Here is a 27,670-nt window from a genome sequence, read left to right on the forward strand (position 1 = left end):
TTGGGGCTTTTGAGGCCCCTAGGGGTCTGGGGGGGGGGGGGGGGGGGGGGGGGGGGGGGGGGGGGCATCAACTGTGTTAAACAGATTCCCCCTTAATATATACATTAATGTGAAATATTTGACAAATCCTGTCCAATCTAATCTTCACGTTACTCCATAGTTGGTGGACGTGATGCTCAAGCTAAAGGCGAGGAGGAAGAAGAAGACTGCTATGTTTTCAAGGGGCAGGACAGGAAATCATGTGAAACGACCCAAACTGACACGCTGACAGAGAGCTTCAGTCCCAAACAGATCCAGGAACTGAACCAGTCACACTGTCCATATGGGAATTATACAGAAAACCTAAGACAGCTGCCACAATGCCCTTACCTTAGCTAAACCTTTAATCCATTTCCCTCTCAAGTCACAATTCAAATTCTCTGTCAGTGTCTTCAAGGTTGACCATTTCCATAAGAGACTAACATTTCCCTATTCAAAGGACTGAAACTTGCTTTGTCTGCTGAAGAAGAGGCGCATTGCTTGTTTATGGAAAAACAGCCAGACTGGTTGGACGCATGTGTCCAGCAACCTCTCTCTGTGTTCAGACAACACCAGCTACAACTGAGACTGTGTTCAGAGCGTTAAAGTGGTTCAACAAGTGCAAATTCAGGTATTTCGATTTGTTTGAGAGCAGACCTTGAAGTCTTAATGGCTTCTGTTTTCTGTTAACACATTCATGTTGTGACAAGGTAAAGTGATACTACACCCAAAATCTCTCCTTTTACCATCAAAGATTTACCTCCTGTAGACTAAAAGGCGGCTTTAAAAGGTTTGTAGTTTGCTTTGATTCATGTACAGCCTGGATTATCAAATGTTAAAGACTCCTTCCAGACATGTAACATTTCAAAAATACGCTCTTGTAACAATAATAATAATAATAATAATAATAATAATAATAATAATATGGATTTCCCACAAAGTCCAATTACCTTGTTAAAATCTTTCAAAACATCTTCACTTGGCACCAATGAAATAATGAGGCTCAATACTACTTCAAACTTTCTACTCAAGGACGCATGATCAGAAATGATCCTGAAGCTGTGAGATTTTAGTTTGAAAAGGATTATCAAAGAGTTATTTTAGAGCAAAATTTGGGGGGGGTTATAAGAAACAGACTAGTCAGTCTTTTCCTGATTGTGACTCTTTTTTATTGCCACCAGTTGCTGGTTGTTTCATCACTGTATATCACTACTTTTATATGTACACTCAGCTGCCAGTTTATGAGGTATGCCATGCTAAAACTAATATAGTCAAATACAACAGTGCTGCCATAAATGCTGCGTTCACGAACATTAAAATGTTCAGTTGTGTCTGAATCTGTTTTAGAGAGGTGTTGATTCAACTGCTTCTTTATTGACAGCCTTTGAACAGGTTGGACGAAATATTAGAAACTATTAGAAATGATAACCCAACTTTGGCAACATGTTTTTCAATCCATGTGTCATATAAAGCCTCACTACATTTAAACCAATTGAGAGAGATTAAGAGAGTCAATCATTGTATATTTTTCTTCTCTATGATCAATTATGTGTATAATATTCCTTTAAAATGTCTGCAAAGTTCAAGAGAGTGACTTTTTCTTTTGAGCCTTACAGGAAGTCCAAGAGGTTTTGTCGGATCTGATAGGATTTAATCGGGAAATCCAAAAACCCTACAATACTATATGACTATAGATCATATTGAAAAAGTCAGAGTCTGCACCCAAAGGAGGTAGAAATTACCAGCAACTACAACACAAGTTGTACAGTGAACCTTTTCAGCTCCCAAAACAGCATAGGCTCTCGGCAGAAGAAAGGTGAGTTGAGCAGCAGCCGCCCAGGTAAAACCCTGAACCTGATCTCGGTGTATTTAAGCCCAAAAACTCAAAGCAAAACACTCCAACACATACAGGTACATTTAAATATTTAACTGGACTTACTCTGTGTCCTTTGAAGATTGATATAAAAACGTGAATCCTGTTGAATCCTCAGTCGGTGTCCGGGCGTTTTGTCACCGCACCATGTTTTCCTCTTCTTCCTGCTTGTAGAGAGCTCCGGCTGCGGCTCCCCGCCCTTCTTCCCCCCGCAGCCTCACCTGTTCTGCCCGCACAAACCCGTCGGACCGGTCCGACACGCCAAACGCTTAAAACAACAATAAATAGCCTCTTAAAAACAACGGCGTGGCATTCAGGGACTATGCAGCTGCGGAAGTGGGCGCGTTGGTACTCTGGTCACGTGACGTACAGGTAAAGGTGTGTAATTGAATTCTTAATTAAACCAGGTGTTTTGTTTTATTTTTTACAAAGGAGCTGCTGCGTGCTTCCTGTTGCTGTCGAACATGTCATTTTGTGGTTTTTACTAAGGCCTATTTTTGACTTTTTTAATTATATCAGATAGGTTAGAGGCTGACATGAAAGTGAATTAACAATAGTGCTCTGTGGGGACATAATCCCTTAATATTAACCTTAATACCTTTTTATCTTTCATTAAAACCACTTCACGTATGGGAGCAATTTAAACACATAAAGCTAGTGAATCAGAAAACATCTAACTGACCATAAATGTCAATTAATTGATCATGACAGTAAAAGCCCCAATTAACATTAATAACTAGCAACTTTTATGTAGTTGTTGTCTACTGTTAGTCTCCGTAATAAAAGACCTGTCAGTCAAATCAGGATTTATCCTGCATGTGTGGTTGTACCTTACCTTTTTTTTTTCCAGTGTGAGCTGCAAACAGGAATGATGTGTACACTGTTGTATATATATATTGTCATATATGAGCACAATTATTTGTCTGCAGCCAGCTGACTGATTTCTTTTCATGTGAGTCTTTACATCTTGATCTGGTGACATTTCATTTTTGTTACTTGCCAGCAACATGTTTGGTCAGTTCTCATGGACTCTGCTCCATTTACTGACCTGCAGTGCCACCTAAAGTGAATCCTGGTCAACAACTAGTGAAACATCATTTACATGTTCGAGTGAAACCTCATGTCAACACAGACCTGTAATGTTGTTTCTGATCGTCACTTTGTTTTGCTGCTGCTGTGGATCCTCTGAGGGCCCCGGTGAGTCACTGTGAGTCTCAGTTTAGTCCCTAGATGCACTGGGGAGACATGTACTTCCTAGCCCTGTCTACTAAATAGCCCTGATGATGTCATCAGTCAGCACAAACTCAGATTATCTTTGCCTCTGCTGCTTTCATTTTTAGCACTCTTTTTAAAATCTTTTTTAAATGAAAGTGCAATACTAAATTGATGGAGTGCCCTGTTTATTTCAACCAGAGATATAAAAGCATTACTAATTACAACAATACTTTCAAATAAAATCTGCACACCACCAGTGCTATATGGGCATTCTGCTTTGATCTGCAGATCACAGTAATACACGTAGACACAGGAGATCCAAAGCTCAACTGGACCTTATTAATGACATTTTCACTGTTCTGTTAGAGTTGGGAAGATGAACTGTGATATGAGTTTATCTTGGGTTCCTGGGCATCATGGCATGCTGAGGTTGAGGGAACAGAAAAAGCACATTTATTAGAAAATTAACTTTAAAGAAAGAAGAAATAGATGAGAGAGAGGCAGGAGAAAATGAGACAAGACAAGGACGTTACCTCTGCATTCAAGCTCTGATCAAAAAAGTAATGTGTTGCTCAGAGACTTGAAGGGATGTAATTAAGAGCCATGTGTTGAATAAATGTTTGCAGATTACAGGAAAACATGTTATGCTAAAGTGGTACTTCATGTAGTTTTAGCATGTTTTGCTAAAATGTGGGAAATACAATACTGAAAGGAGTGTATTGTTTAAGAGATTTTTAGTTTATCTAAAGATGGTAATATTGGTAATAATGGTAATAATAATAATAATAATAATAATAATAATAATAATAATAATAATAATAATAATAATAATAATTGCACACAGCATATACTGTTAACTCCTGGTCTATTTAAAATTTAAACCTAGCAACTCTTCTCACCTAGAATATATTTTACATATGTTTTATTGTAAATTCTTTCCTTTTTATATTATTTAGGACTACTTAATTTTGTGTCAATTTTTGACAGTTATGCACCACAAGAACACCAAGATAAATTGCTTGTATGTACAAATCCTACTTGGCAATAAAACTGATCATGAACCATTCTTTATCCTATGGAGGGCAGTAAAAGGTTTAGAAGCGTCTAAACTGCCAAAAAAAAACCTCAGAAGAAGATGAAACTTCAAGCCCCACCTTTCCGGTTGTTTGTCGACCAATGAGAAGTCCACATCCTGAATCAGAACCAGGACAGCTAGTGACAGAAAGCTGCAAACACAACACGTTTTATTTATCAAGTTGTTCAGTTTCCTGCCTTGAATATCACCGGGTAACCAGTTTACACCACAGCCCCAAAACTGTACCATGGTCGGTGTTAAAGTGATCGGGAGCGACCCGGACTTCCAGCCGGAGCTAGCGGCCGCCGGCTCCAGGCTCGCAGTGGTGAAGTTCACAATGGCCGGGTAAGATCGCCACCCGGCTCCGAGGCCGCGCGGCTACCACGTTAATGTCTTCTGTTAATGTAAGACGGGGGAAAATATTCTGAGCTCGTCGTTTAACTGTTTTGTGGAGCTGACATGAGCTGAATAGAACGGTTATCTTACTGGAGCTGCTTTCATTGCGAGGAAGACTAGGTTAGCATGCTGCCGTTAGCGCACTAGCTCTGTTGCTTACAATGACATAGCACTATTACAGTAACTTGGCTGTCGAGGGGTCCTGAGATTTAAACATATGTTGGTTTATTAAAGGGAGAGTTAGCTATCACCTCTAGTTTGTTATCATCAGCAGGAAAAGCAGCAACTTTGCCACCAACTTAATGTTAAACAGAGATCTGCTATATTTTACTCCAAACAGCAGCCAGTCTGTGTCTTCACACTTAAACTGTCAATCACCTGTGTTGATTTCTGTACATAGATATGTTGACTGTACTTACAGAACAAATATCTTTAAATTCATCCACTAAAAAAACACAAAAAACTTGTTGCAGTGCTCATATAGTTCTCACTTATTGTTATTATAATCTACTTTTTTCTATTTTATGAGTTATTTGTTACTTATCTGTATGTATATTCATTCTATGTACGTACCTTTTTTTTTTGTTGTTTTCAGTTCACACTTTCTTTGGCAATATAAACACCCCATGCCAGTTGAAATGAATTGGAATTCTGATAGTTGGACAGGTGAAGTAAACAATTTCAAGATATCACTGTGAACTCAGCTAAGCTGTGATGGGCGTTTATCTAAAAATTATGCATTTAAATGAAGCATAAATGTATTTAGTAATATACAGTATATAGTAATCAGCTGCTGAACGTAAACATTAAAGGACAGGTTCACAATTTTTCAATTCTGTTTTAAAACAACAGTCAGGTGAAAGAGGTTTTCCTCCCTGTAATCATTCCTCCTGTTCATACTGGCTATTAAAAGATCCCCTTCAAATACAATTCCAATGTAAGTGATGGAATCCAAAATCCACAGTGTGTCTACACTGTCATTTTGTGCAAAAAATGCATTTGAAATTTGATCTAAAGCTTATATGACGCTTCAGCAGAGTTAGTCATATCAAGTGGATATCTGACACATTTACAGTCTTTTTAGCATCAAATTCCCTCTTTATGTTTCCTCAGACAGTGTTTCCCTGTTGAGCTGTGGTGGAAGTATAGTAACAAAAAGAGGAACTTTGGCACTAAAAAGACTGTAACATTGAAAGATATCTACTTGATTTGACTCATTTGGACGACTGAAGCTTCATATTAGCTTCAGATAAACTTTTAAATGCATTTTTGCACTGAAGGAGGATTTTGCCCCCCGTCACTTACATTGTAAGTAAATTATGAAGGGATCTTCTAATAGTATGAACAGGCCAATGATTACAACAAGAAAAACATGTTTCAATGTTCATTTAAGCACCTGAGTATTGTTTTGAGACAGACTTGAAAAATCGCGAACTTGTCCTTTTAATACTTCCAGCAGCTGCTTACTATCAGGTTTTGCCGCTGTGAGTGAGGAAGAAATAAAGTAATACTAGAGAAGATGACACAAAGTACAGCTGTGGGTCCCGAGGAGTTTTTGAAGATTTGAACCTATGAATCGTTGGAGTCGATATCAGCTTGTCACAGATGTGACAGTCTGTATCTGTATCAGCAAACATGTTAGCTGATAAGTAACAAGAGATGTCATCAGAATCAGGGTCTTCATAGTCTGTCCACCAAAGAACACTGATAAGTTGATTTTTCAAATGTCCCACTCAGTTCACAATTCCTTTAAAAAAGGGATATCTAAAATATTGGACTATGTTATATGTTGATGGTTTTTTTTAAAGGAGATGATATAATGATTATCAGAATTTTAAAAAACTATGCCTGAAAAACCCACTTTCTGTTGAGCTATAGTCAGAGCTCTTTGGGAAATGACCAGTTTGCAATAAATCACTCCAATAGTGCAGAAACCCAAAATTATTCAGATTAAATTATTACTCAAATTATTACTACAATATTAAACAAGGATAAGCAGAGAATCCTGACATTTGGAGCTTAAACTAGCTAAAGTTTAGCTTTTTACTTGATAGATAACTGAAACATTTCAATGAGTATTAAAATTGATGTCAGTTTCTTTTTGATTAATTGAGTGTTTCCAGCACTACATGGAAAACCGGAGCAGATCAATAACGTACTCTCCTTTGCCTCCACAGGTGTCGGCCCTGCGTTAGAATAGCTCCAGCTTTCAACATGTTGAGTAACAAGTACCCACAGGTCGTCTTCCTTGAAGTAGATGTTCATGTCTGTCAGGTATGTCTGATCCTCCACGTACAGTACACTCACCCCTCCAACACAGCTGGAGAAAACATGAAACAAAAACAATGATATATTATTGAATCATTTTCTCTGAAAACCCAGATGTAGCATTGATATTAACATATATTATATTATTATTTTATGACTGTTCAAATCATGTCAGATAATGAATCAACAACAAAATACAACCTTCACTCCCTTTCTGTGTAATCGAAACAAGTTGGACAAGAAGCATCACAGAATCCCCCAAAGATAATTTCATCAGCAATCATCTCATGACATTTTGACTAAGTTGATCAATGGATGAGCAGCAGCATAATATTTGAAACGTCAGTTACATGTATCTGACACATTCCGTGTCTGTATTCTTATATCTGACTTGCTTCAAATACTGAAGGTCCACATTCAAAACTATAAGGTTGATCAGATTAAAATCCTGATATGATATGAATCAAAGATCAAAGTTTAACTGGAAAATTGTTTATGAGGTGATAATTTTTCTAGTGTGTTAGTCCATCTCCGTGGCTCTCATCTCCAAGCCTGCTGGTTCCTACTCAGGATGTAAATCTATAAAACCTGCGCACAAATGTAGTTTAATATTCAAACTACCCTGTGTGTGTTCATGGTAATGAAAGAACATGTCACCCAGTGAAACAGTGAGGCTCACTGACGGGTTTAAGAGTTTTTGGACAGCAGAGAGGAATAAAATATATCAGACTTACTTGTTTGTAGATCAATTCATTGATGTTTTGGTCTTTTCATGTGATTTGTTCACAGCAAGAAAAATATAGAATATACCCAGCACTTAATCCCTTAATTTGTCATTGTGCAGGAAGTCTCTACTTTAACCAGGGACCAGGTATCATTTGGGATGAAAATAAAACAGCTGGTTGGCTGCTTAAACAGTGACTGGTCCACAATTTCCGCAACTTACCGGCGACAAAGACATTCATTTCCTGTCTTGTGAAGCACTGCAGATTGAGTCAAACCTAAAGAAACTGATCTTCATGCTGATATAGAGATGTAGAATGAACACAAGTCACCAGACAGATGCTGATAGAGAATGAGAAACAAAGCTGCACGCAGGGAGAATCAGCATAACTTTAGACCAACAGTCAGTTTTAGACAAGGTTTCAGTGATTATGGTCTCAGATGTTACTATTAAAGAAAACTTGTAGATGGATGAGAGGCAAGTTTTACCAACCCGTCTCTTTTTTTCCTCTCAGGCGACAGCAGCAGCCAACAACATCTCAGCAACACCGACGTTCTTGTTCTTCAGGAACAGGGTTCGGGTGGATCAGTATCAGGGGGCGGACGCTGCAGGTCTGGAGGAGAAAATCAAACAGCACACAGAGAACGACCCAGGAAACAATGAGGACTCCGACATTCCAAAGGGATACGTGAGTAGACAATGCTCCAGACACCTTTCATCATTCTGTAGAAAAACTGCTCAGTTGGGAAGGTTTTGGTTGGCCATCAACATTTTGTAAGTTAAGTAAAAGCTGAAATAGACCCAGAGGTTGAGTTTGTCTTGTCTGGTTTGTTTTCAGATGGATCTCATGCCTTTTGTCAACAAAGCCGGCTGCGAGTGCCTCAACGAGAGCGACGACTGTGGCTTCGATAACTGCTTAATCAAAGACTCCTCCTACCTGGAGTCTGACTGTGATGAACAGGTAGGAGCTGTTAACTCTAACAACCTTTACCAGCTGTAATAACTATTGTCACTGGCAGATTTTATTAGTTGTAGGCCTGCAATTAACGATTATTTTCATTATTGATTAATTGATTAGTTGTTTGGTCCATAAAATGTCAGAAAATGGTGAAAAATGTTGATCATCATTTCTGTTGTTGGTCTGAATGCAGCCTTAAGTGCCTACCGTGTAACCACAGCATCTATGTTTTGAATCCAAACCAGGACCATTGTCATATATCAACCCTCTATCTCCCCATATTTCCTGTTTCTCCCTCCTGTGAACTGTCAAATGAAAGCAAAAATGTCACAAAACTAATCTTAAAAGAAGACTTTTCAGCCCTATTTTAGTTGATTGTGCTCTCTGTTTGCCTATTTAATCAGTTGAATTTGGTAACTTGTCTAATATGTTGCTGTTTCATATCTTGCTCAGTTGCTGATAACTATCGCCTTCAACCAGCCTGTGAAGCTCTTCTCTATGAAGCTACAGTCTTCAGATTTTGGTAAGTTCTCTTCTGCTGCTCTTTTCTTCAGTCATTAATCTGTATCTCTCATCTGAAGATATTGCAATGAAAATAATTGCAGTTCCCCAATAACTAACATCCTCTGTCCCTCCCTCCCTCTTTTCACCTTTCTTTCCCTCTCCTTTCCTCCCTGGCTTCATTTATCCTTCATTCTCTGTATCAGCCCAAGCTCCTAAGGTGGTGAAGGTGTTCATCAATCTCCCTCGATCGATGGGTTTCGATGACGCTGAACGGAGTGAAGCCACTCAGACTCTGGATCTGTCTGAGGAAGACTACAAAGACGATGGGTTGATTCCTCTGCGCTACGTCAAGTTTCAGAACGTACAGAGTGTTACGGTAAGGGCCAGATCACCAGCATTACGGCTGAAACGTTAACATGAACAAGCTTGAGACAAAATGGCTTTCTTTGTATGAGTTTGTGCTATGTATTACCTTAAAATTCTGCATATTGGTATTTAATTTCATGTTATTGACAGTGTGTCTTTTTTTTTCTCACCAGTTGTTTATCAAGTCAAACCAAGGAGACGAGGAGACGACAAAAATCAACTACCTGACATTCATAGGCACTCCAGTGCAGGCCACCAATATGAATGACTTCAAAAGGGTATGGACCAGTCACAGTGACCTGAATTGATTTTAGTTTAGGTGTGTTTGTTTTACTCATGGATGGTGGTTTTATTTTGTTGCCACGCAGGTTGTGGGAAAGAAAGGAGAGAGTCACTGAGCAGGAGAACGAATGGCGAGGAAGAGAAGAGGAAGAGGAAGAGGAGGAAAAGGAGGCTGCAGATACATCCAAGGACTTACCCTCAGCCAAAGCTGCCACACACACTCTACTGTCAGATACACACACAGCCTCCAGCAGCCCTCCTCAAGCTCGGAATGAATTCTCTCTATGGAGACTCTCAGTCTATAAATCATTTGTATTGTAATTCTGATGAAAGTCACTGTAAATAAAACAATCCTTTTTCAAAGGCATGTGTGTCGTGCCTGCTTTCTGTGGGAACCACAGCAGGTACAGGAGAAGTAGTAGAACTAGTAGTGGTACTGTCGTAACAGCCGTGAAAGTAGCACAGGGAACAGCTAGTACTGCAGTACAAACAGTAGCAGGGGTGGTTGTAGTATGTGCAGCTGTAACAGCTGTAGCAACAAGAGCGGCAGTGGCAGTAATACTTGTAACACAAAAGCTGTCATATTAACAGTAAAACATTTCAGTCAGCGGCGCGTTTGCTCAATAATCTGCAAGGTATGAGTATCATGGAAAGCCAGTTTGGCAACATTGTGTTTTGTTTATCTTGGCACTTAAAGTTCCTTGGCGTAGTCAATTTGGTAACCAATATGTCAGTTTACATCACACATGGTGGAAAGTAACTACAACTACTCAAGTCATGTTCTTTAGTCACAATTTTGAAGTACTTGCTTTACTTGTGTTTTTCCATTTCATGCTACTCTATGTTTATACTCCACTACAGTTCAGTTGTACTTTTTCCTCTACTACATTTATTTGACAACTTTTGTTATTAGTTACTTTCCAAGTTAAGATTTACATAAAAAACATGTTAAGTTTAAAATACAGTGCATTGTTTAAGATTAAACCATTAGCTCCCAACCTTTTTGGCTTGTGATGTGTGAAAAAAAAGTGTCTAGTTAACCCTATCCCCACCAAAGAGACATTCCCCCTCTTAACTTCTTAAATGTTCTTTTCAAGGCCTTAATACCTTCAAGGCTTGTGGTTTATACTGTAGTCCGGCTGTCTAATCAATCACATGATCATGTGAAGAGTCTATGGTACTTGCAGGTAACTGGCCAATGAGTGATTGTATCAATGACATGAAAGATATTAAGATATATTACAGGAAAAGAGCTGTGATGGCCGAGTGGTTAAGGCGTTGGACTTGAAATCCAATGGGGTTTCCCTGCGCAGTTTCAAATCCTGCTCACAGCGCTGTGCAACAGGCAGGTCCATAAGGCTGTCTTTGTTTAGCAGAACTAGAGTATTAGGTTGAGGAACTGTTATATGAGAAGTTCTGGTCAAAGGTAAAAATGCAACCATGAAGAGAAAGTTGGGGCCAATTTAAAATTGGAAGTTGGTTTTCTCTTGGTCGAATCAGTTAATGAGTTGGTCATCTTTCCCGATGATTTGATTTCTTTTCATACAGAAAAAAATTCAAGCAGAACAAAATGCATCACTAAAGGCATGTTCATCGGTTAGATCTGAGGCAGGAGCAACAAAGTAAACACAAGAAGAAGTGCGTGAAGAAGCTCCTATCTGCCAAAATATCTAGAAAATATACATTCTCCATTGCTAGTCCAGGTCAGACCTCCACTCATCCTTTAGCTAGCTGCTAGCAACTGTTGATTTCCCTCATCTGCATTCTAGCATGAAAAGTGCATCTGGCTTCAAGAGCCGTTTAGCTCAAACTTGTAGAGTATGCCTTGTAGTTGAGTGGATCAAGGTCAGATCTAGATCTTCAATGATTAGCCAAATAATCAATTAATTCCCAACTATTAAATTATTCACAGACTATTTTGATAATGTAGTCATTGTTTTGAGTCATTTTTCAAGATAACAATTTCCAATTTTTCTGATTCCAGCTTCTCAAATGTAAATATTTTCTGGTTTCTATAGTCCTCTATGAGAGTAAACTGAATATCTTTGGATTGTGGACTGTTGATCAGGACAAATAAAGACAAATGAGGACGTCACCTAGAGCTTTGAAACATTGATAGAAATTTTTCACAATTTTCTAACATTTTATAGGCCAAACAACTAATCGATTAATCAGTTATTAGTCAGTTGAAACAGGAAGTTGGCATTGGTTTCAAGGTGGTCTCGAACCGTGCTCTCTGCTGATTTCCAACTTGCTGCCAAGAAACTTACTAACCATCCGCCAACCCCTCCTCCTCCTAAAAGGAAAGTCAGCTCATATAGATCGCATGTGAATTACATCACTTTAGAAATGCTGCGATGATACGTTTTGTTGACATTTTAATATGATACGTATTGTTGAAATGTTAATACACTACGTGTTACACGTGTTGAAACATAGATATTCAATGTTTCTGTGGTTTGCAGAAACGTACAATGCCAACGTTTTATTTTGGCGACCAGGCTGCCTAGTCGGATCATGTTCCCACCAAAAATGGACCCTTGCAGAATCATTTGGGACCAGCCCAAGACCACTTCCCCAAAGGGTCTTGGTGCAGTTGTTTTGGTCCACAATCAGTGATAAAGACAAATTTTGCCATAGTTAGACAATAACAATCCTTTCTCTGTTTAATGGCTTTACTTTTCCCCATTACAGTAAACTTAGAGCTGTACAACCACTATGTCAGTTTACACTAAAGAAACACCAAATACATATAGCTTTAAACTGTGATGGAAAGTACATTTACTCAACTACTGTACTTAAATCACATTTTTGAGGTACTTGAACATTACTTGTGTTTCCATTTTATGCTATTTTATATTTCTTCTCAACTACATTACAGAAAAAAATATTGTACTTTTTCCTCCACTACATTTAATTAACAGCTACTATTACTAGTTACTTTGCAGGTTAAGATTTCACTTTTTTAAACATATGATCAGCTTATAAAATACAGTGCAGAAGATTCAACCAGTGGCTCCCAACCTTTTTGACTTGTGACCCTTGTAAAAAAGGATCACGTTAGTTAGTTGGGGCTCCCTGTGACATGTCAGATGTTTTAGTGTAGTCCAGCTGTCTATTCAATCACATGCTCATCTGAACATATCAGTCAACATATATGGAGGCTGGTCCATAGAGACAGAGGAGGTTGCTCCTCCTCTATTTTTGAGAGGCAAGAGGGAGATCAAAGTATAAGAAAGAATATTTGGTTGAAATAAACCATTACTAAATCTCAGTATTTTTTTTTTTTTTCTCTTTTTTGGAAAAAATCCGACGCCAATGACGCGACACCAATGGCGCGAATATGCAAAATTCATGTATTCATGTATGAAAATATTCAACTTCAGTGAAAATTTCACGTGTATCATGGGGCTGGACCGGGGGATTCAGCCACGGCTTGCCGACAGACAGCTGCTGAGAGGCGGCCAGCTCTGGAGGAGAGAACCGGGGAGCACATTGGTGGTGCTGCTGCTGATTTCTGGAGGGATAAACACACACCACCACACAAGTCGCACCGGATTCTGATGTAATCCTGAGCTGTTTACCGGCGGGAGGAGTTTATTTTTTTAATTTTTAAACTAATTTATCTTTTTGCATTATCACTTTCGCATCTCAACCTAACCGGAGCTAACACCAGAGTCACACACCCCCCTCGGCTGCTGTCATCAGTAACAACCTAAATGCCTGTGACTTCACATAATTTTAAATTTAAACTTGTAGATATCTGTGTTTAAACGTGTCACTGCTGTATTAGATGACATTATTTTGTGTGGATGGAGCAGCTACAATGTTAGCATAGCTCTGATTGATCCGAACTCCATTCAGAAAATAAGTATTTTAAAAGTTGTTTGCTTATTGTCTTGTGGACAGACCAGACAGGATGAATTCAGACTTTTTACAAATTGGCATCATGTTGTAGTTATTTCGCCATCCTTTTGATTTGTTTATTGCAATTAAATCATAGCAAAATCTAAGTTTATTTTGGGTTCATACCACTTTAAGGTCTGTAGTTGTTGTCTGGGAAGTGCAGCAAATAAACAAATTTTGGGGGGGGGGAGTTTTGTGGGTTAATGCAGTTTATCACAGCAAAACGAACAGAGAAGAGTTGATGTATTTGATGTATTTCTCAGTGTTTACAGAAAAGTTGGTGTGAATGTTGTTAGCAGGAGGACTGAGCAACAACCAAATTTCCTTTTTTCAGATTTAGAGGTTACGTTTCACTTCTTTTATCGAGTAGTAGATAGCTGCTTTCCTTAGCCAACAGTTAGCTTGTTGTAGCAGCCCTGAAGGACTGTTAAGGACTGTTGTTAAGCTAACTAGAGGATGGATTTGGACTGGACAGCGCAGCAGCGGCAGGACGCCACCGGGAGCAGCTGGGGAGAGAACCAACTGGAGAAACAACCAGGAGAGTTAGCTTGTTTGTCATCGTTGCTAATGATATCAGACTGGTTAACCAGCAGCCACAAAGTTCTGTTAACTAACAAACAAGATGACCAACAGCTACAAATGGATGTTATGACATGAATACTTCATCTCCATGAAAGAAAGAAGAAGACATCAGATAATTTGAGTCACATACAGCTTCTCTCTCTCTGTCTCTTGGGTCACTAATTTCATCTCTGATGGTTAAATGTCTTGTGGCTGTTGTGTGAATTTATCTCCTTCTGCTGCTTGTTGTAACAATATCTTCAGTTCGTTTTCAAGCTGAGTCGTATATTGAGTAATAAGCTTAAAGTTACTAGAATAACAAGGGTTAACGTGTCAGCTTTGTAGACTATATTTTGTATGTTGTGCATATAGATAAGAGTGTGTAAGTCATGTATTTGATACATGCATTAATACTTTCTGATGTGAACCTACACTTTTAGATCTGTGAATGTTTTAAGAGGTCAATCTTTCTAGTGTTCAGCACTGATCTGAACCTGTATCACATTATAAGCTTTGTGGTACTTCATATATTTCTGCATACTAAGAAAATGCATAGGAAACGTGTAAATCATGTGAGATGTTGTCTGTTTTCGATGAGAACATAAATCTGTTGTCACAATAAAACAATACTATAAATTTGAATTTCACTTTGTTGGTAAAATGACACATCCTGAACCACTCCACGGCTAAAATGAGCACTTCTTTGTTTAGAGACAATATGTATATGCTAAATGTATTTAAAGAAGCAGCCTTTTCACCACTCAAGGGTTTTTATTTTTGAAAGCAAATTGTTTTATTGGCATATAAAATTGCCCCCTCTGATTTCATCAGGTGGGGGACAATTATATAGTATGATGGGGTTTGTTGTAAGATTCCATGTTGGTTTTCCTCCTGTCCTCCCCAATGTTTTCAGTCACCAGCTGCCACTACATATATATATATATATATATATATACAGCACCTACTCATTCAAGGTTTTTTTCTTCATTTTTACTATTTTCTACATTGTAGAACAAAACTTAAGACATCAAAACTATGAAATAACATATATGGAATCATGTAGTAAACAAAAAAGTGTTAAGCAAACCAAAATATCTTTTATATTTTAGATTCCTCAAAGTAACCACTGTTTGCTTTGATGACAGCCTTGCACACACTTGGCATTCTTCAACCAGCTTCATGAGGTCGTCACCTGCAATGGTTTTCAATTAACAGGTGTGCCTCGTCAAAGTTAATTGGTGGGATTTCTTTCCTTTTTAATGTGTTTGAGACCATTGGTTGTGTTGTGCTGAGGTAGTGATGGTATACAGCAAATAACCCTATTTGACTGCTGTAGTAATCCATATTATGGAAAGAACTGCTCAACTAAGTAAAGAGAAATGACAGTCCATCATTATTTTAAAGACATGAAGTGCAGTCAATCCAGAAAATCTCAAGAACTTTGGTTTAAACTTAAGGTTTCTTCAATTACAGTTGCAAAAACCATCAAACACGATGTTGAAACTGGCTCTCATGAGGACTGCCCAAGGACAGGAAGACCAAGAGTTACCTCTGCTGCAGAGGATAAGTTCATTAGTTACCAGCGTCAGAAATCACCAATTAACTAGCATGACTACCACACCATTCTGCAACAACACGCCATCCCATCTGTTTTGCGTTTAGTGGGACCATCTTTTTTTTTCAACATGACAATGACCCAAAACACACCTCCAGTCTCTGTAAGGGCTATTTGACCAAGAAGGAGAGTGATGGAGCGCTGCATCAGATGACCTGGCCTCCACAATAACCCAACCTGAACCGAGAGTACTTTTCATTACACTAACATGTCTCTTTCCCTCACTGGCGTCTCTTCCTCACGTCTTAGCTCCAGCGAGGATGAGAGAGGAGGACACGAGGACAGAGGAATTTAATTCACCAAACGGGACGGACGTCCTCGCTCACTCCAGTGTCATTTTGAGGAGACGACAACTACTCATGACGCACAGCACCTCAACTGTCGGATATGTAGATGTCAGCTATTAATATGTAGAACTTAGTAAGTAACAGTTTAAACTCTAAAGTTTCAGCTTAAAAGTTATTCATATAATTAATTAATACTTTACACTGTTATTTAATAATTTATACATAGTGATTGCTGCAAGAGAATATGTCTAAATAAAATGATGCTTATTTAGTTTGTGAAAGTCTGATGTGCTTTTCAGGCTCAGGATGATTTTATAGGAGACGCAGCTGTGCAGCCTCATATTTTCCTGAAGGAGCTCAGACGCACTGAAACGTAGAAGGAGAAGCCTTTTGGCTTATGAAGAAAAAATATGTAAAGTTACAAGTGTTTTTTGTGATTGATTCACGATTCAATACTTTTCATTTTATGACTAAATATGATCAGATGCTGTTGGTGCTTTCTTTCCTGTTCCACAGGTAGTTTTGCTGATCTGCTGTATTACAACAGCCCGACTGTTTACTGTCCTGTCAGATGACCAATCAATAAACACAAATCTGGTCTGAGTGATCGGATCTCAATGTGTCTTCACACCTGTACTTAGAGCTGTCCACTTGTGAACGGATCACCCGAGACAGATGTTAATACCAGGTGTAAACAGGACCTCAGACCACATTCAGAGGTGGTCTGGGCCGCATGTGGCCACATTGATTTGGCAATGTAAACACAACGTGTCCTGGGCCACATTGTGGGACTGCCTATTCAACTGATGTCCTTTATTTTCCGACAGACTAGACACGGGACTTGCATTACTGCTTCCTGGTCCAAAGCTGTGTTCAACTTGTTTGATAACAGGATAAAGAAGTCCATTATTTTGTTTTTCCGTTTCTCATGTCAATTAAAAAAATTGTAATCCACCTCCTGTTTTTTCCTGTTTTCCCCGTTCCCCTATCTCGTTTTCATCTTCAAAGTTTTTCACTTGTCTGTCTAAAAACATATTTCAGAAGCTGAACATCGCTGGATAGTTTCCTCTGTCCTGTCAAGTTAACTACAGTTTTTAGTTTTGCTGCGCTGCTAATGGAGCTCAGTATTTATCAGGAGGACAGCTGCTTTACTCCAAACAGTATGAACCTGGACTGTGTGTGTAACAGCTGACCTATTGGATGTGTAGAAGAACACAGAACATTAATTAACATTTATATGCATATGCATATTACTTATCTGCTGCTGCTACCTACCTTATCTCACGCCTGGTGCAAAGGGGCAGCAAGTGCAATGCAAGTGTCTTTGCTAGTTTAACCGACGCAGTTGTCAATTTCCTGTCTAGCGCGTTGTTTAAATGGCAATTGTACTCGCGCCCATGGACTTGTTGGTCTTAAAGTGAGGTGTGGTCAGTTGCATCGTTGGCGCATTGCTGTTTTGAGGCAGCAGAGAGCGATTGCGGGATCGACGTACAAAAACCTGGTCTGAAGTCAATGGCGCAGTGTTTCAGTGTTACATTACACAATACATTACATTGCACATTATCAAGATAATAATATGCACCTACATAGGCGGGTGACCAACGCACGTAACTCTGCTTGTTACACACACACACAGACGCGCAGCAGCACACAGACGCGCAGCAGCGCACAAACAAGCAAAACATTACAAATAAAGGGATTACAATGTGAAAGATTATTATTGTGCACATCAACATATTTCATAGTCATAATGGTTAGGCATAACATTTATCAGAATTAAGTAATTGCACTAATGATGGATGAAATTGTCTAATTATTTGACAAAATCATGGCAATACACATCAGTATTTAAACAGACTGGTCAGGTTGAGGGTGTCTGTCAAGACCCAGCAAACGGATATTGACAAAGGATCAGACATGGATCGACTTTACTGCTACATCAGTACATGAGGACATGAGGAACACATGGAGAATTAAATGAGGTGAAAACAATGATTAAACTTAGTATGAAGAGAAAAGTATAACATATTGTTACATATTAGCATATGTAACAACTTTTTCAAAACCCAATCCAAAATATCCCTGCCATGATTAATCTGCAACTGGAATATTGGTTTGTGTGTGTTTCTACATGCACTTGTATACAGCACTGGACGACACTATCTGATGTCACCAATGTTTGTTTTTTTTAAATCAATATTTCATTTAAATTTAATTTAAAATTTAAATGATGCCCTACTTGTGTGTATCAATATGTAGATAATGTAAGAAATATGTGTATATTTAATGATGACTATATTCTATGAGTTTGGTGGAAGTGACCACATTCCATCTGTGATGCAACAAAGGAACTCTAGTCATCACATTCTGAGGCACAGTTAACCTAAAGGACAAACACACACAGAGACTGTTGACTAGATCTACACAAGCTCTGGATTTCACAGTGACTTTGTTTGTCAAAATATCCTGTTTGAAACTACTTCAACCATATGATGGCGTCTACGTACTCTCATGAACCTCTGCGCCTTGCGAGAGATCAAGGTGAGTGTGAAATCCAAAGTAAAGATGCAGTCTCCATTAAATGATAATCCATGATGTGGATTTATATGGGAGTTATAGCTCACATTCCTGTTTTCCTACTGTTTTTTAATCTTTAAAATATTTTTGTTTTCTAATGGGTTATCTATGGGTTGTGACTTGTAATTTACATGTAACAATGTCATCAACTAACATTTCAGTCTCTGCAGACACTCAGGGCAGTATTCAGAGTACCAGCCCCAGCAGCAGCAGTAGCAGCAGCAGCAGCAGCAGTAGCAGCAGCAGCACCAGGAGCAGCAGCACCAGTAACAGCAGTAGCAGTCCCAGCAGCAGCAGCAGCACCAGTAGCAGCAGCAGCCCCAGCAGCAGCACCAGTAGCAGCCCCTGCAGCAGCACCAGTAGCAGTCCCAGCAGCAGCACCAGTAGCAGTGGCAGCCCCGGCAGCAGCCCCAGCAGCAGCAGCAGCCCCAGCAGCAGCAGTACCAGGAGCTGGTGCTCCCGGTGCAGAGAAGGCAAGAGAAAAGCCAGCACTGAACGAGAGATCCAGAAGAAGAGGTACAGGGCCAGTACCAGCGACAGCACCAGGAGCAGCAGCCCCAGCAGCAGCCCCTGCAGCAGCACCAGTAGCAGTGGCAGCCCCGGCAGCAGCACCAGTAGCAGCAGCAGCCCCAGCAGCAGCAGCACCAGGAGCTGGTGCTCCCGGTGCAGAGAAGGCAAGAGAAAAGCCAGCACTGAACGAGAGATCCAGAAGAAGAGGTACAGGGCCAGTACCAGCGACAGCACCAGGAGCAGCAGCCCCAGCAGCAGCCCCTGCAGCAGCACCAGTAGCAGCAGCAGCCCCAGCAGCAGCACCAGTAGCAGCCCCTGCAGCAGCACCAGTAGCAGCCCCAGCAGCAGCACCAGTAGCAGTGGCAGCCCCGGCAGCAGCCCCAGCAGCAGCAGCAGCCCCAGCAGCAGCAGTACCAGGAGCTGGTGCTCCCGGTGCAGAGAAGGCAAGAGAAAAGCCAGCACTGAACGAGAGATCCAGAAGAAGAGGTACAGGACCAGTGGCAGCACCAGGAGCAGCAGCAGTAGCAGCAGCACCAGGAGCAGCAGCCCCAGGAGCAGCATCTGTAGCAGCCCCAGTAGCAGTCCCAGCAGCAGAAGCCCCAGTAGCAGCAGCACCAGGAGCTTGTGCTCCCAGTGCTCCTGGTACTCCTGGTGCTCCTGGTGCATAGAAGACAAAAGAAAAGCCAGCACTGAACGAGAGATCCAGAAGAAGAGGTACAGGACCAGTGGCAGCACCAGGAGCAGCAGCCCCAGGAGCAGCATCTGTAGCAGCCCCAGTAGCAGTCCCAGCAGCAGAAGCCCCAGTAGCAGCAGCACCAGGAGCTTGTGCTCCCAGTGCTCCTGGTACTCCTGGTGCTCCTGGTGCATAGAAGACAAGAGAAAAGCCAGCACTGAACGAGAGATCCAGAAGAAGAGGTACAGGACCAGTGGCAGCACCAGGAGCAGCAGCAGTAGCAGCAGCCCCAGGAGCAGCAGCCCCAGGAGCAGCATCTGTAGCAGCCCCAGCAGCAGCACTTGTAGCAGTAAACGCAAGGAAGTGTCTGCAGAGGATGTCCAGGAGCTTCTAACGAGGAAGAGGAAGGCCAGCACTTGTGAGGAGACGCCCAGAAAGAGGCAGAAGAGCTCTGAGCTCAACCAGAGCTCCTGCAGCTCTTCATTCTCACAAGGGAAGAATGGAAGCACACTCCCTAGAGTGATCACAAGCAGAGGTGAGTGAGTTAGACAAGTAAAGTTAGTATCTTTCTAAACTTTTGTCTTTTTAGTACCACATTCCCTCATTTCAGGCCAGTAAAGACAAAGACTACAGTCACCAGTGACCCTTTCAGTGTGTGCATGTGGATTATGTATAATGACAGACTTGAAAATAATCTGAAGCTCTCCTTTAAAGGAATAGTTTGAGGTCTATTCACTCTCTTGCCAAGAGTTAAATGAGAAAATTAATACCACTATGTAGCTGGAGTCAGGAGGTAATTAGCCTAGTTTAGCACAGAACTAGTGACAAAAAGACTACCAAAATCCCATTAATTAACGCACTGTACCCTCCTGTTTTTTGAGGGGGAGTTACAGCTACTTCCCAGTGAACAACATTTTGTTCATCTGCCCACCTGAACAACATCTCCTGGCAAGCTTGCAGCAATGACAAGAATCCAGGAAGTTATTGTGCCTAGCTGTTGTTTGACAAGAAACACTTTGAGCATGAAACTCTCCATAAAACCACACACTGTTTTTTACGTTTACATTTAAGTACAGACTGAGCAAACAAGATCCATGCAATACGTATGTTAGTGAGCTTTAGAAGGAGGAATTTTGTACCAGGCTAGCTGTTTCCTCCTGGTTGATGTCTTCATGCATAGCTAATTGCCTCCTAGCTCTAGCTACTTAAAACTCTATTGTTTTTTTTTTCTCTCTCTTTGGCCAGTTGGGGGAAGCACAACAAGCTGTAACCACAACACTGACAAATTATCACCTTATAAAATTGTTATGGTTAATATGTTAGCAAACAGTTGCCTATTTACACATACAGCAGAAACATTATCATTCAATTGGAGTCAGGTGTCTGTTGATCTGATGAACTTGAGTCCATTATTCACTCCTGTTAGCTCTGGTTTGTGTCCACCAACTTCTGAGAAAAGTATCTGCCTCTTTAGCTGCTAAATGCTCAAGTATTCTCCCCAGCTAATTTCAGTCTGCTGTTTGATGCTAGGCTATAAACTCAAAACAGTGAGCTGAAAGCTACTAAACAAGTCCATCATGTTGCTAAAGCTAGGTGCTAATTCTCCATGAATTCGTCACTATGAGCAACCCCTTTCACTAGTCGTAGTAATTTTTCTCTGTTGTTAATATAAAAATATTGATTAGTGCAGCTTTAACACACAGACATGAGAGGGGTGTCAGTCTTCTAACTTTCAACAAAACAGCAAAGAAGTGCATTTTACAAAACGTTGAACTATTCCTTCAAGGTTAAGAATACATTTATAATTAGTCTAAATATAAGAAGGCTTACAATTACAAGTAGTGTTATTAGTAATAAATTAGTTGTAGTATTTGCAGTATACATTTCTCAAAGCTACTGTATAGCATAATCAATATCTGTGTGTCTTTGTGCAGCTGATTTTGAGGAGCGGTATATGCAGTTCCGCCAGATCGGAGAAGATGTCTGTGGACCTGTGTATGCTGGTGTCCGATCAATTGATTATGTACCAGTAAGCATCACATACATGTTCCCTCTCCCATACACACACATACAAACACAATGAATCATTCTCCACGTCCTCAGAGTATAAACCAAAGTACTTGTGTTTTTGTCTTATAGGTAGCTATCAAATATGTTAAGGGGCCACATGTACCGTATGAAATGAACGTGAGTAAATTGATCTCTGTCCCATCAGCAGCACTATCATCTGAATGTTGAACTGCTCTTTATCATGGATTAGGACAACAACCAATCTTTTTTTTTATATGGGTCTCTCAGGCGTACAAGATCCCTGTAGAAGTGGCCCTCATGCACAAAGTTGCGGGCGGACCAGAGTCAGTCGGGAATTTTTCCACCGTCTCCCTCTTGGACTGGTACTATCTGGACCAGCAGCTCATCTTAATCACAGAAAGACCAGTTCCCTCTCAAAACCTCACGACGTACCTTGATTCCCAAGGAGGTGTCATTGAGGAACAAGAGGCTAAGGTACTGAAGCTGTGTGTGTGTGTGTGTGTGTGCATGTGTTTGTGTGTGTGCAATCTTAAAAAATGTTGGACCAGCCACCAAAATAAGTTAAATGTTATTTTTCCACATTTTCTATGTTAATTTAACTGCTGAAATATGTGTTCTGAAAATTTCAACTCCCTACATGATACATGTCTAAATGCTGTTTTAAAGCCAGGCTTTTAAAAATCCCAAATTCCCTGAAACAATACTAAGGACATGTCCTCAGTGACAGCAATGACCTTGCTTAAACATAAAGGACACATGGATTCACAATTAGCAATTGGCATATTATTGTAGTAATTTACATTATTGGGTCATCATCGAATAATATGAGTCTAAAGTTAATTTTATTATGCGGTGCTTACTCAGCATGAGGAACTGCTGGCTTTCAACAATCAATTAATTAAAACTTAAACTAACACAGAGCCTCTATGTTTCCAAAATAAGGTCGAGGTAGGGGAGAAATCTGATTAATGACATGGTGTATGTTTACTCAGATTTACAGTAACCAGGTTACTCTAAATGTGTTCTCGAAATACCTATGTAACCTGGTGTCTTGTATGCATGTGAACATACTGAGTGGGATCTGTTGGTACCAGCAGTGTCACATGTCTTTGTTCTTACTTGTCCAAACAGCCACAGAAGCCACATTGTCTACAACAGTCTGAATTTTGTTTTAAGGGAAATTTTTACAGCCCCCCCCCCCCACTTACCAGCTCATCTGTTTCTCTCTGTTTCTATCTCAGACCTTCCTGAATCAGTTGGTGGATGCAACTGATGAAATGCACCGTAAAGGTGTGTTTCACCGGGACATAAAATCAGAAAACATCCTGGTTGAAATTGGCTCCAGTGTCCCGCGTGTCCGCCTGATGAACTTTGGATGTGGCAGTTTTGTTCAGGAGAGACCCCACCATACTTTCTCTGGTATGATATCTGGCTTTTGCTTTTGCTATTCACTCATTGGCCAGTTTCTGGTATAATTACTTTCTTGTTTGAAGAAAGCTCCTCTTCATTCTGTCTCTCTGTGTATTCCAGGTACCCTTGCATGTGCCCCTCCAGAGTGGTATGTACGTGGGGAATACAAAGCTGGTCCCACTACAGTATGGCAGCTGGGTGCACTGCTATACCGTTTGCTGCATGGTTTCAGAAACAGCACCATGGGCATACTGTGCGGCAAAATGCAACTCAGCAGGGACTCAGCAACACAGCTATCCCAAGGTAAGTCATATGGTTTCTGTATGAGAGAGCAGCAATGCTAATGCTGCTATATTTCTGTTGACCAGACAGGACTGATGGCTAACAACCCTCTCAATTAGATTTGATGACTTACGGTTTATCTGCATACAATGTAAATGTGTTAAATCTGTCTTTAATTGAACTTACATAGAATTTGTGTTGACATCCGCCATGTCTGCATTCTAAAACAAGCCGACAGACACAAGTCTATCACTTAGTTATCCCATGGATCACTTCAGCAGTCATTATCATCTTTAATTTGTTTTCTCTACTTCATTCCAGACTGCCTCGACTTCTTGCAACTGTGTCTGAAGAAAAACCCTGACGAGCGCGCCACTCTGCAGCAGCTACAGCTCCACCCCTGGCTTAACTAATTCCACCAACACCGAAACCAGGCCTCTTCCTCACGTTGGACTCTTTTTTTTCCACTCATCCTCTAACTACCTCAAAACGTACCCCATCCTGTTCCCTACCCTTATCCCATCCTTTCCCCACTCATTACCCATTTTGCACCCCTCATCACCTCTTTCCCCATCTCCAACCTAATCCTACCTTTTCACATAATTATCAATCAGGACCCTTTTGATATTGGACTTGTTCCCAACAGCACCTCCTGTTGCACCCCCAGCCGTCCGAGGAGAGGGGATCTCTCTTTGAATTGCCTCTCCCGAGGTTTCTTCCAATAGCCTTATGGTTATTGAGGAGTTTTTCCTCGTCTTCATAGAGAGCTTTGGGCTGGGTCAGGAACTGTTGCTGTTGTGGCCTATTAAGACACTCTATATAATATTAAGCTATACAAATACAATTGAGTCAAAATTACTTCCAGTTTGTAGTCTTGATTAAAGCTTATATATGAATATATACATACATATATATATGTATATATAATATATGAACAAGAACTATGGACTTCAGTGTCTATATAAAGGAATCTTTGTCTATGTATGTATGTTTTTCCTTTGTATTTTTCAAGAACCTTTCATCCGATCTACTTCACACTTGGTGGGTGTATTGTTGGGGACACAAGGGAGTGTAATTTAATGCAATTTGGACACGCAACATTCAGTATTAATTAACTTGGAATAAACAACTGATCAGGAAGCCGCTCAGTTCTGCAGCAGCAGGGCAGGGCTTCTGGGCTCTGCATGTCAGGATCAGAGCTGCACCATCCTGCCATGAGAGATAGGAGAGGAGGACATCTATTTTTGTTTGATAATTAGGCCAGTCAGGCTTTGTTGTGGGTGTCCACTCTCATTTTAAAAAAGATGAGAGAAAAAATTGGGGGGGGGGGATAGTGAGCTGAGAGCATGAGCATGAATGACAGAAATACGTTATTTTCTGATTGTTTCACAGCTGTTACTTTCTAAAGCACAAATGAACAACCATCAAACACTCAACAGGTGATTTACTGTGGAGACAGATGTTCTTTTGGTGTAAGTTGGACACACGACACGTTTAATATTAATAAGCTCTGAATAAACAAGTGAACAGCGAGCTGTTCAGCTCCGTGTTTAAGGGGGCTGTTTGATATAACACTGTCACATCACAGCGGGGTGGGGCTTGTGGGCTCCGATTTGCTGAGCGGGACAAAGGCACGCGGCCTTGCTCAGTTAAACTGCCTGAGAGAGAAGGAGAAAAAAACAGTAGACACATTTGATTGGCAGCAGAATCAACCAATGGAAGGCCATAAACTGCTTTTCTGAACAGGCACGTTTTGAACGGGCACTGCACAAGTGACTATAATGCTAGTAGCTAACAACCGAAAAAAATGCTAATAACTGAAATTACATTTGTCAACACTTTGGTTCTATGTACAAGGCTGTCAGGTTGAACTGGAGCCTTTGTAACTCTTAAAGTAGTATTATCTGACTCCAGCGCAGATTTCTTTAACATTGTACAATATTTTGATACCTATAATGTTAGCTTTAAATGGCATTTGTAATCTTACATTATTATTTTACTAGGCTTTAAAAGATTCAAGCAATAGACATTTTGGGAAATACTCTCCTTTGCTTCTTGTCTGGAGTTTGATAAGATGGATCCCAATATCTATGGATATTTAGAAGCTGAAATGACAGTTACCAGTCACTTTGTTTGATTGGTGACACAATACAGAGCTCTGTTTCTTGTTGTTTCTTCCCCTTCAGGGATGTGAAACGTTAAAAACCTTTAAAGCTGTAGGACAAAAGGCTGAAAGTGGGCAATAGTCTTTGTAACAGCAAGGTTATATTTACTCAGGAACGGGCTCCATGCTGGTCTTATTTAACACAAATCAACTGCCACAGAATCTCAACCAAAACAACCGAACCATTGATCGATCCACACATCTCTCACAGCGGCATCTGTCGTCCTTTCCTTCATACAGAAAATATAACACTATATTTTACGAGAGGACTAATAACAGAACATCTATTATCTTGGAAGGAACAGCTTACATGCAAAGTGTGTACAGCAAACATGTCCCCACTGACCCAAGGCTTTGTGAACATGCAAATCAAACAAGTGACTGATCTGAAAACGAACACTTTGGCTGTTGGAAAGAATGTCCTGAATGTGAGTTGGATCCAGAGTGGTCCAGTGTGTGTGCCTCTTTCAGCTCTCGGCATCAAAATGATATGCATCATTCCTCTTTTACTTAGATTTCATGTTTAGATTCATTTGTATCTTCTTAACACAATAGGATAGTTTGAACTACATGACACTACTCCTCTTTAGGTAGCTGGACAACAGTGTTACATGGCAGTTTCTGAATCACAGTTATTTCAAAAAAATACACTTTAACTGCCTGATTTTCTAGGATGTAAGTTCTCTATGCTTTGCAGCCCTAACAATCAGTCAACTTGCACATTTACCAGTTGTTTACGTTTAGTTGGTCATCATGTAAATACATAAAAACTGGACCAATAATAAAGTCACTACAGGGTGTAAATGATGGATACCTTTGTCGTACAATCTCCACTGTTTTTGTTTGTTGCTCATTACAGGGTGCTGAAAGTTACATGAACACATTTATTTATTTATTTTCATTATTGATTAATCTGCTGGTTATTCTCTCGAATGATCCATTAATGATTTAGTCTTAAAATGTCAGGAAACTGAAGAATTTCTGACACAATTTCCTAAAGCCAAGGTTAATTTTTTTTGTCCAACCAACTCCCAACACATCATCTTGACTTTGCATGTAAATAAGGCTGTCACTGACCACTTTACATCATTTGGTTATTTAGATCATGATCTTATCCAGATAACTTGTGATAAACATCTCCCTGAAAGGGTCGATTGAAAGCCTTTTCTCACTCACCTCTGTTAGTGTCTAGTCATGCAGATAGTATTGATTTTATTTTTCCAGGTTTTGAGATATCTGTATGAGATTTCTGCCACCGACACAATGCAGTGGAGGTGAATCATTATTTAGTTTGTGGTGCTTACAACACTGAAAAATGTCCTTTAAAAACTCAACAGACCTTGTAGTTTACAGGATATTATAACTTAATTCTGCTGAAAACTGTTGACAATGGGCCTCATGCAAGAACATCTTCCTCATCTAAATCTCTGTTTTTTCTCTGTGAGATTTGTTCACACAAGTGTTCCAACAAACTCTCTTAACATCATAAATTTGCTATAAATTTCTGGTTTCAGCCTGATGAATGTCACCTGTTCATGACGAGCTGAACGTTCCTGAGATTTCATCATTAGCATCATCGATGCCCCTAAAATGTCCATTTTTAGGGGGTGACCTGTTCAACTCTGTTTGTGGGCAAGTTTCATTCACAAAAATGTTCCCAAAGAGTGAAAAGAAGAATCAGAAACCAGCAGACAGATTCTCATCTTGCAGGTGACGTTCGGTTGAGAGTTGTTGTCTTCATTATTAAACAGCCAGCTTCTTTGGGTTAGAATTACTTAAGTGTTCATCGTTAAGGATGTTTTTACTGGGTGGTGAATTATCCGCATAGGTCTCCTCCTCTCCAGAACAAACAGAGCCAGTGTTTAAAACAGGAAAAAACACTGAGTAAAGCAGTTTTCACATAAAAAAAATCAGTGCTTTTCTGACAATGTTCACCAGGTACAGTATGTCTGGTAGAGGCTGTTAGCTGAGCTGC

At 40.1% G+C, this 27,670-nt stretch overlaps 3 protein-coding genes and 1 non-coding gene across 5 annotated transcripts in view; 3 read left to right on the forward strand and 1 right to left on the reverse strand.

The window, feature by feature from the left end:
- atp8b1 (ATPase phospholipid transporting 8B1) overlaps nucleotides 1–2,149 on the reverse strand; it is a 37,879-nt gene extending 35,730 nt beyond the window's left edge. The window contains exon 1 of the mRNA XM_067574471.1: nucleotides 1,958–2,149. The gene's annotated coding sequence lies outside the window, so the exon portion shown is untranslated. The remainder of the gene's footprint in view (nucleotides 1–1,957) is intronic.
- Nucleotides 2,150–4,287: 2,138 nt separating this feature from the next.
- Nucleotides 4,288–10,046, forward strand: txnl1 (thioredoxin-like 1). The gene is made up of 8 exons (XM_067574555.1): nucleotides 4,288–4,526; nucleotides 6,755–6,851; nucleotides 8,084–8,257; nucleotides 8,408–8,530; nucleotides 8,981–9,050; nucleotides 9,235–9,407; nucleotides 9,571–9,675; nucleotides 9,766–10,046. The coding sequence occupies exons 1-8, from the start codon at nucleotides 4,429–4,431 to the stop codon at nucleotides 9,793–9,795; spliced, it is 870 nt and encodes a 289-aa protein (XP_067430656.1). The 5' UTR covers nucleotides 4,288–4,428; the 3' UTR covers nucleotides 9,796–10,046.
- Nucleotides 10,047–10,931: 885 nt separating this feature from the next.
- trnas-uga (transfer RNA serine (anticodon UGA)) lies at nucleotides 10,932–11,013 on the forward strand. Its single transcript has one exon. It is a non-coding gene; the product is annotated as a tRNA-Ser (tRNA).
- A 6,703-nt stretch (nucleotides 11,014–17,716) lies between these two features.
- LOC137170893 (micronuclear linker histone polyprotein-like) lies at nucleotides 17,717–24,624 on the forward strand. 2 transcript variants are annotated; one of them, XM_067574521.1, is made up of 8 exons: nucleotides 17,717–18,589; nucleotides 18,787–20,343; nucleotides 21,743–21,837; nucleotides 21,948–21,995; nucleotides 22,107–22,313; nucleotides 23,081–23,258; nucleotides 23,370–23,552; nucleotides 23,853–24,624. In XM_067574521.1, the coding sequence occupies exons 1-8, from the start codon at nucleotides 18,538–18,540 to the stop codon at nucleotides 23,942–23,944; spliced, it is 2,412 nt and encodes an 803-aa protein (XP_067430622.1). In that variant the 5' UTR covers nucleotides 17,717–18,537; the 3' UTR covers nucleotides 23,945–24,624. The 2 variants fall into 2 exon arrangements, with proteins under 2 accessions (XP_067430622.1, XP_067430623.1); XM_067574522.1 differs by having other exon boundaries at nucleotides 18,796–20,343.
- The last annotated feature ends 3,046 nt before the right edge of the window (nucleotides 24,625–27,670 follow it).

The sequence above is a fragment of the Thunnus thynnus genome, chromosome 19, assembly GCF_963924715.1.
Source record: "Thunnus thynnus chromosome 19, fThuThy2.1, whole genome shotgun sequence".
Taxonomy (NCBI): Eukaryota; Metazoa; Chordata; class Actinopteri; order Scombriformes; family Scombridae; genus Thunnus; species Thunnus thynnus.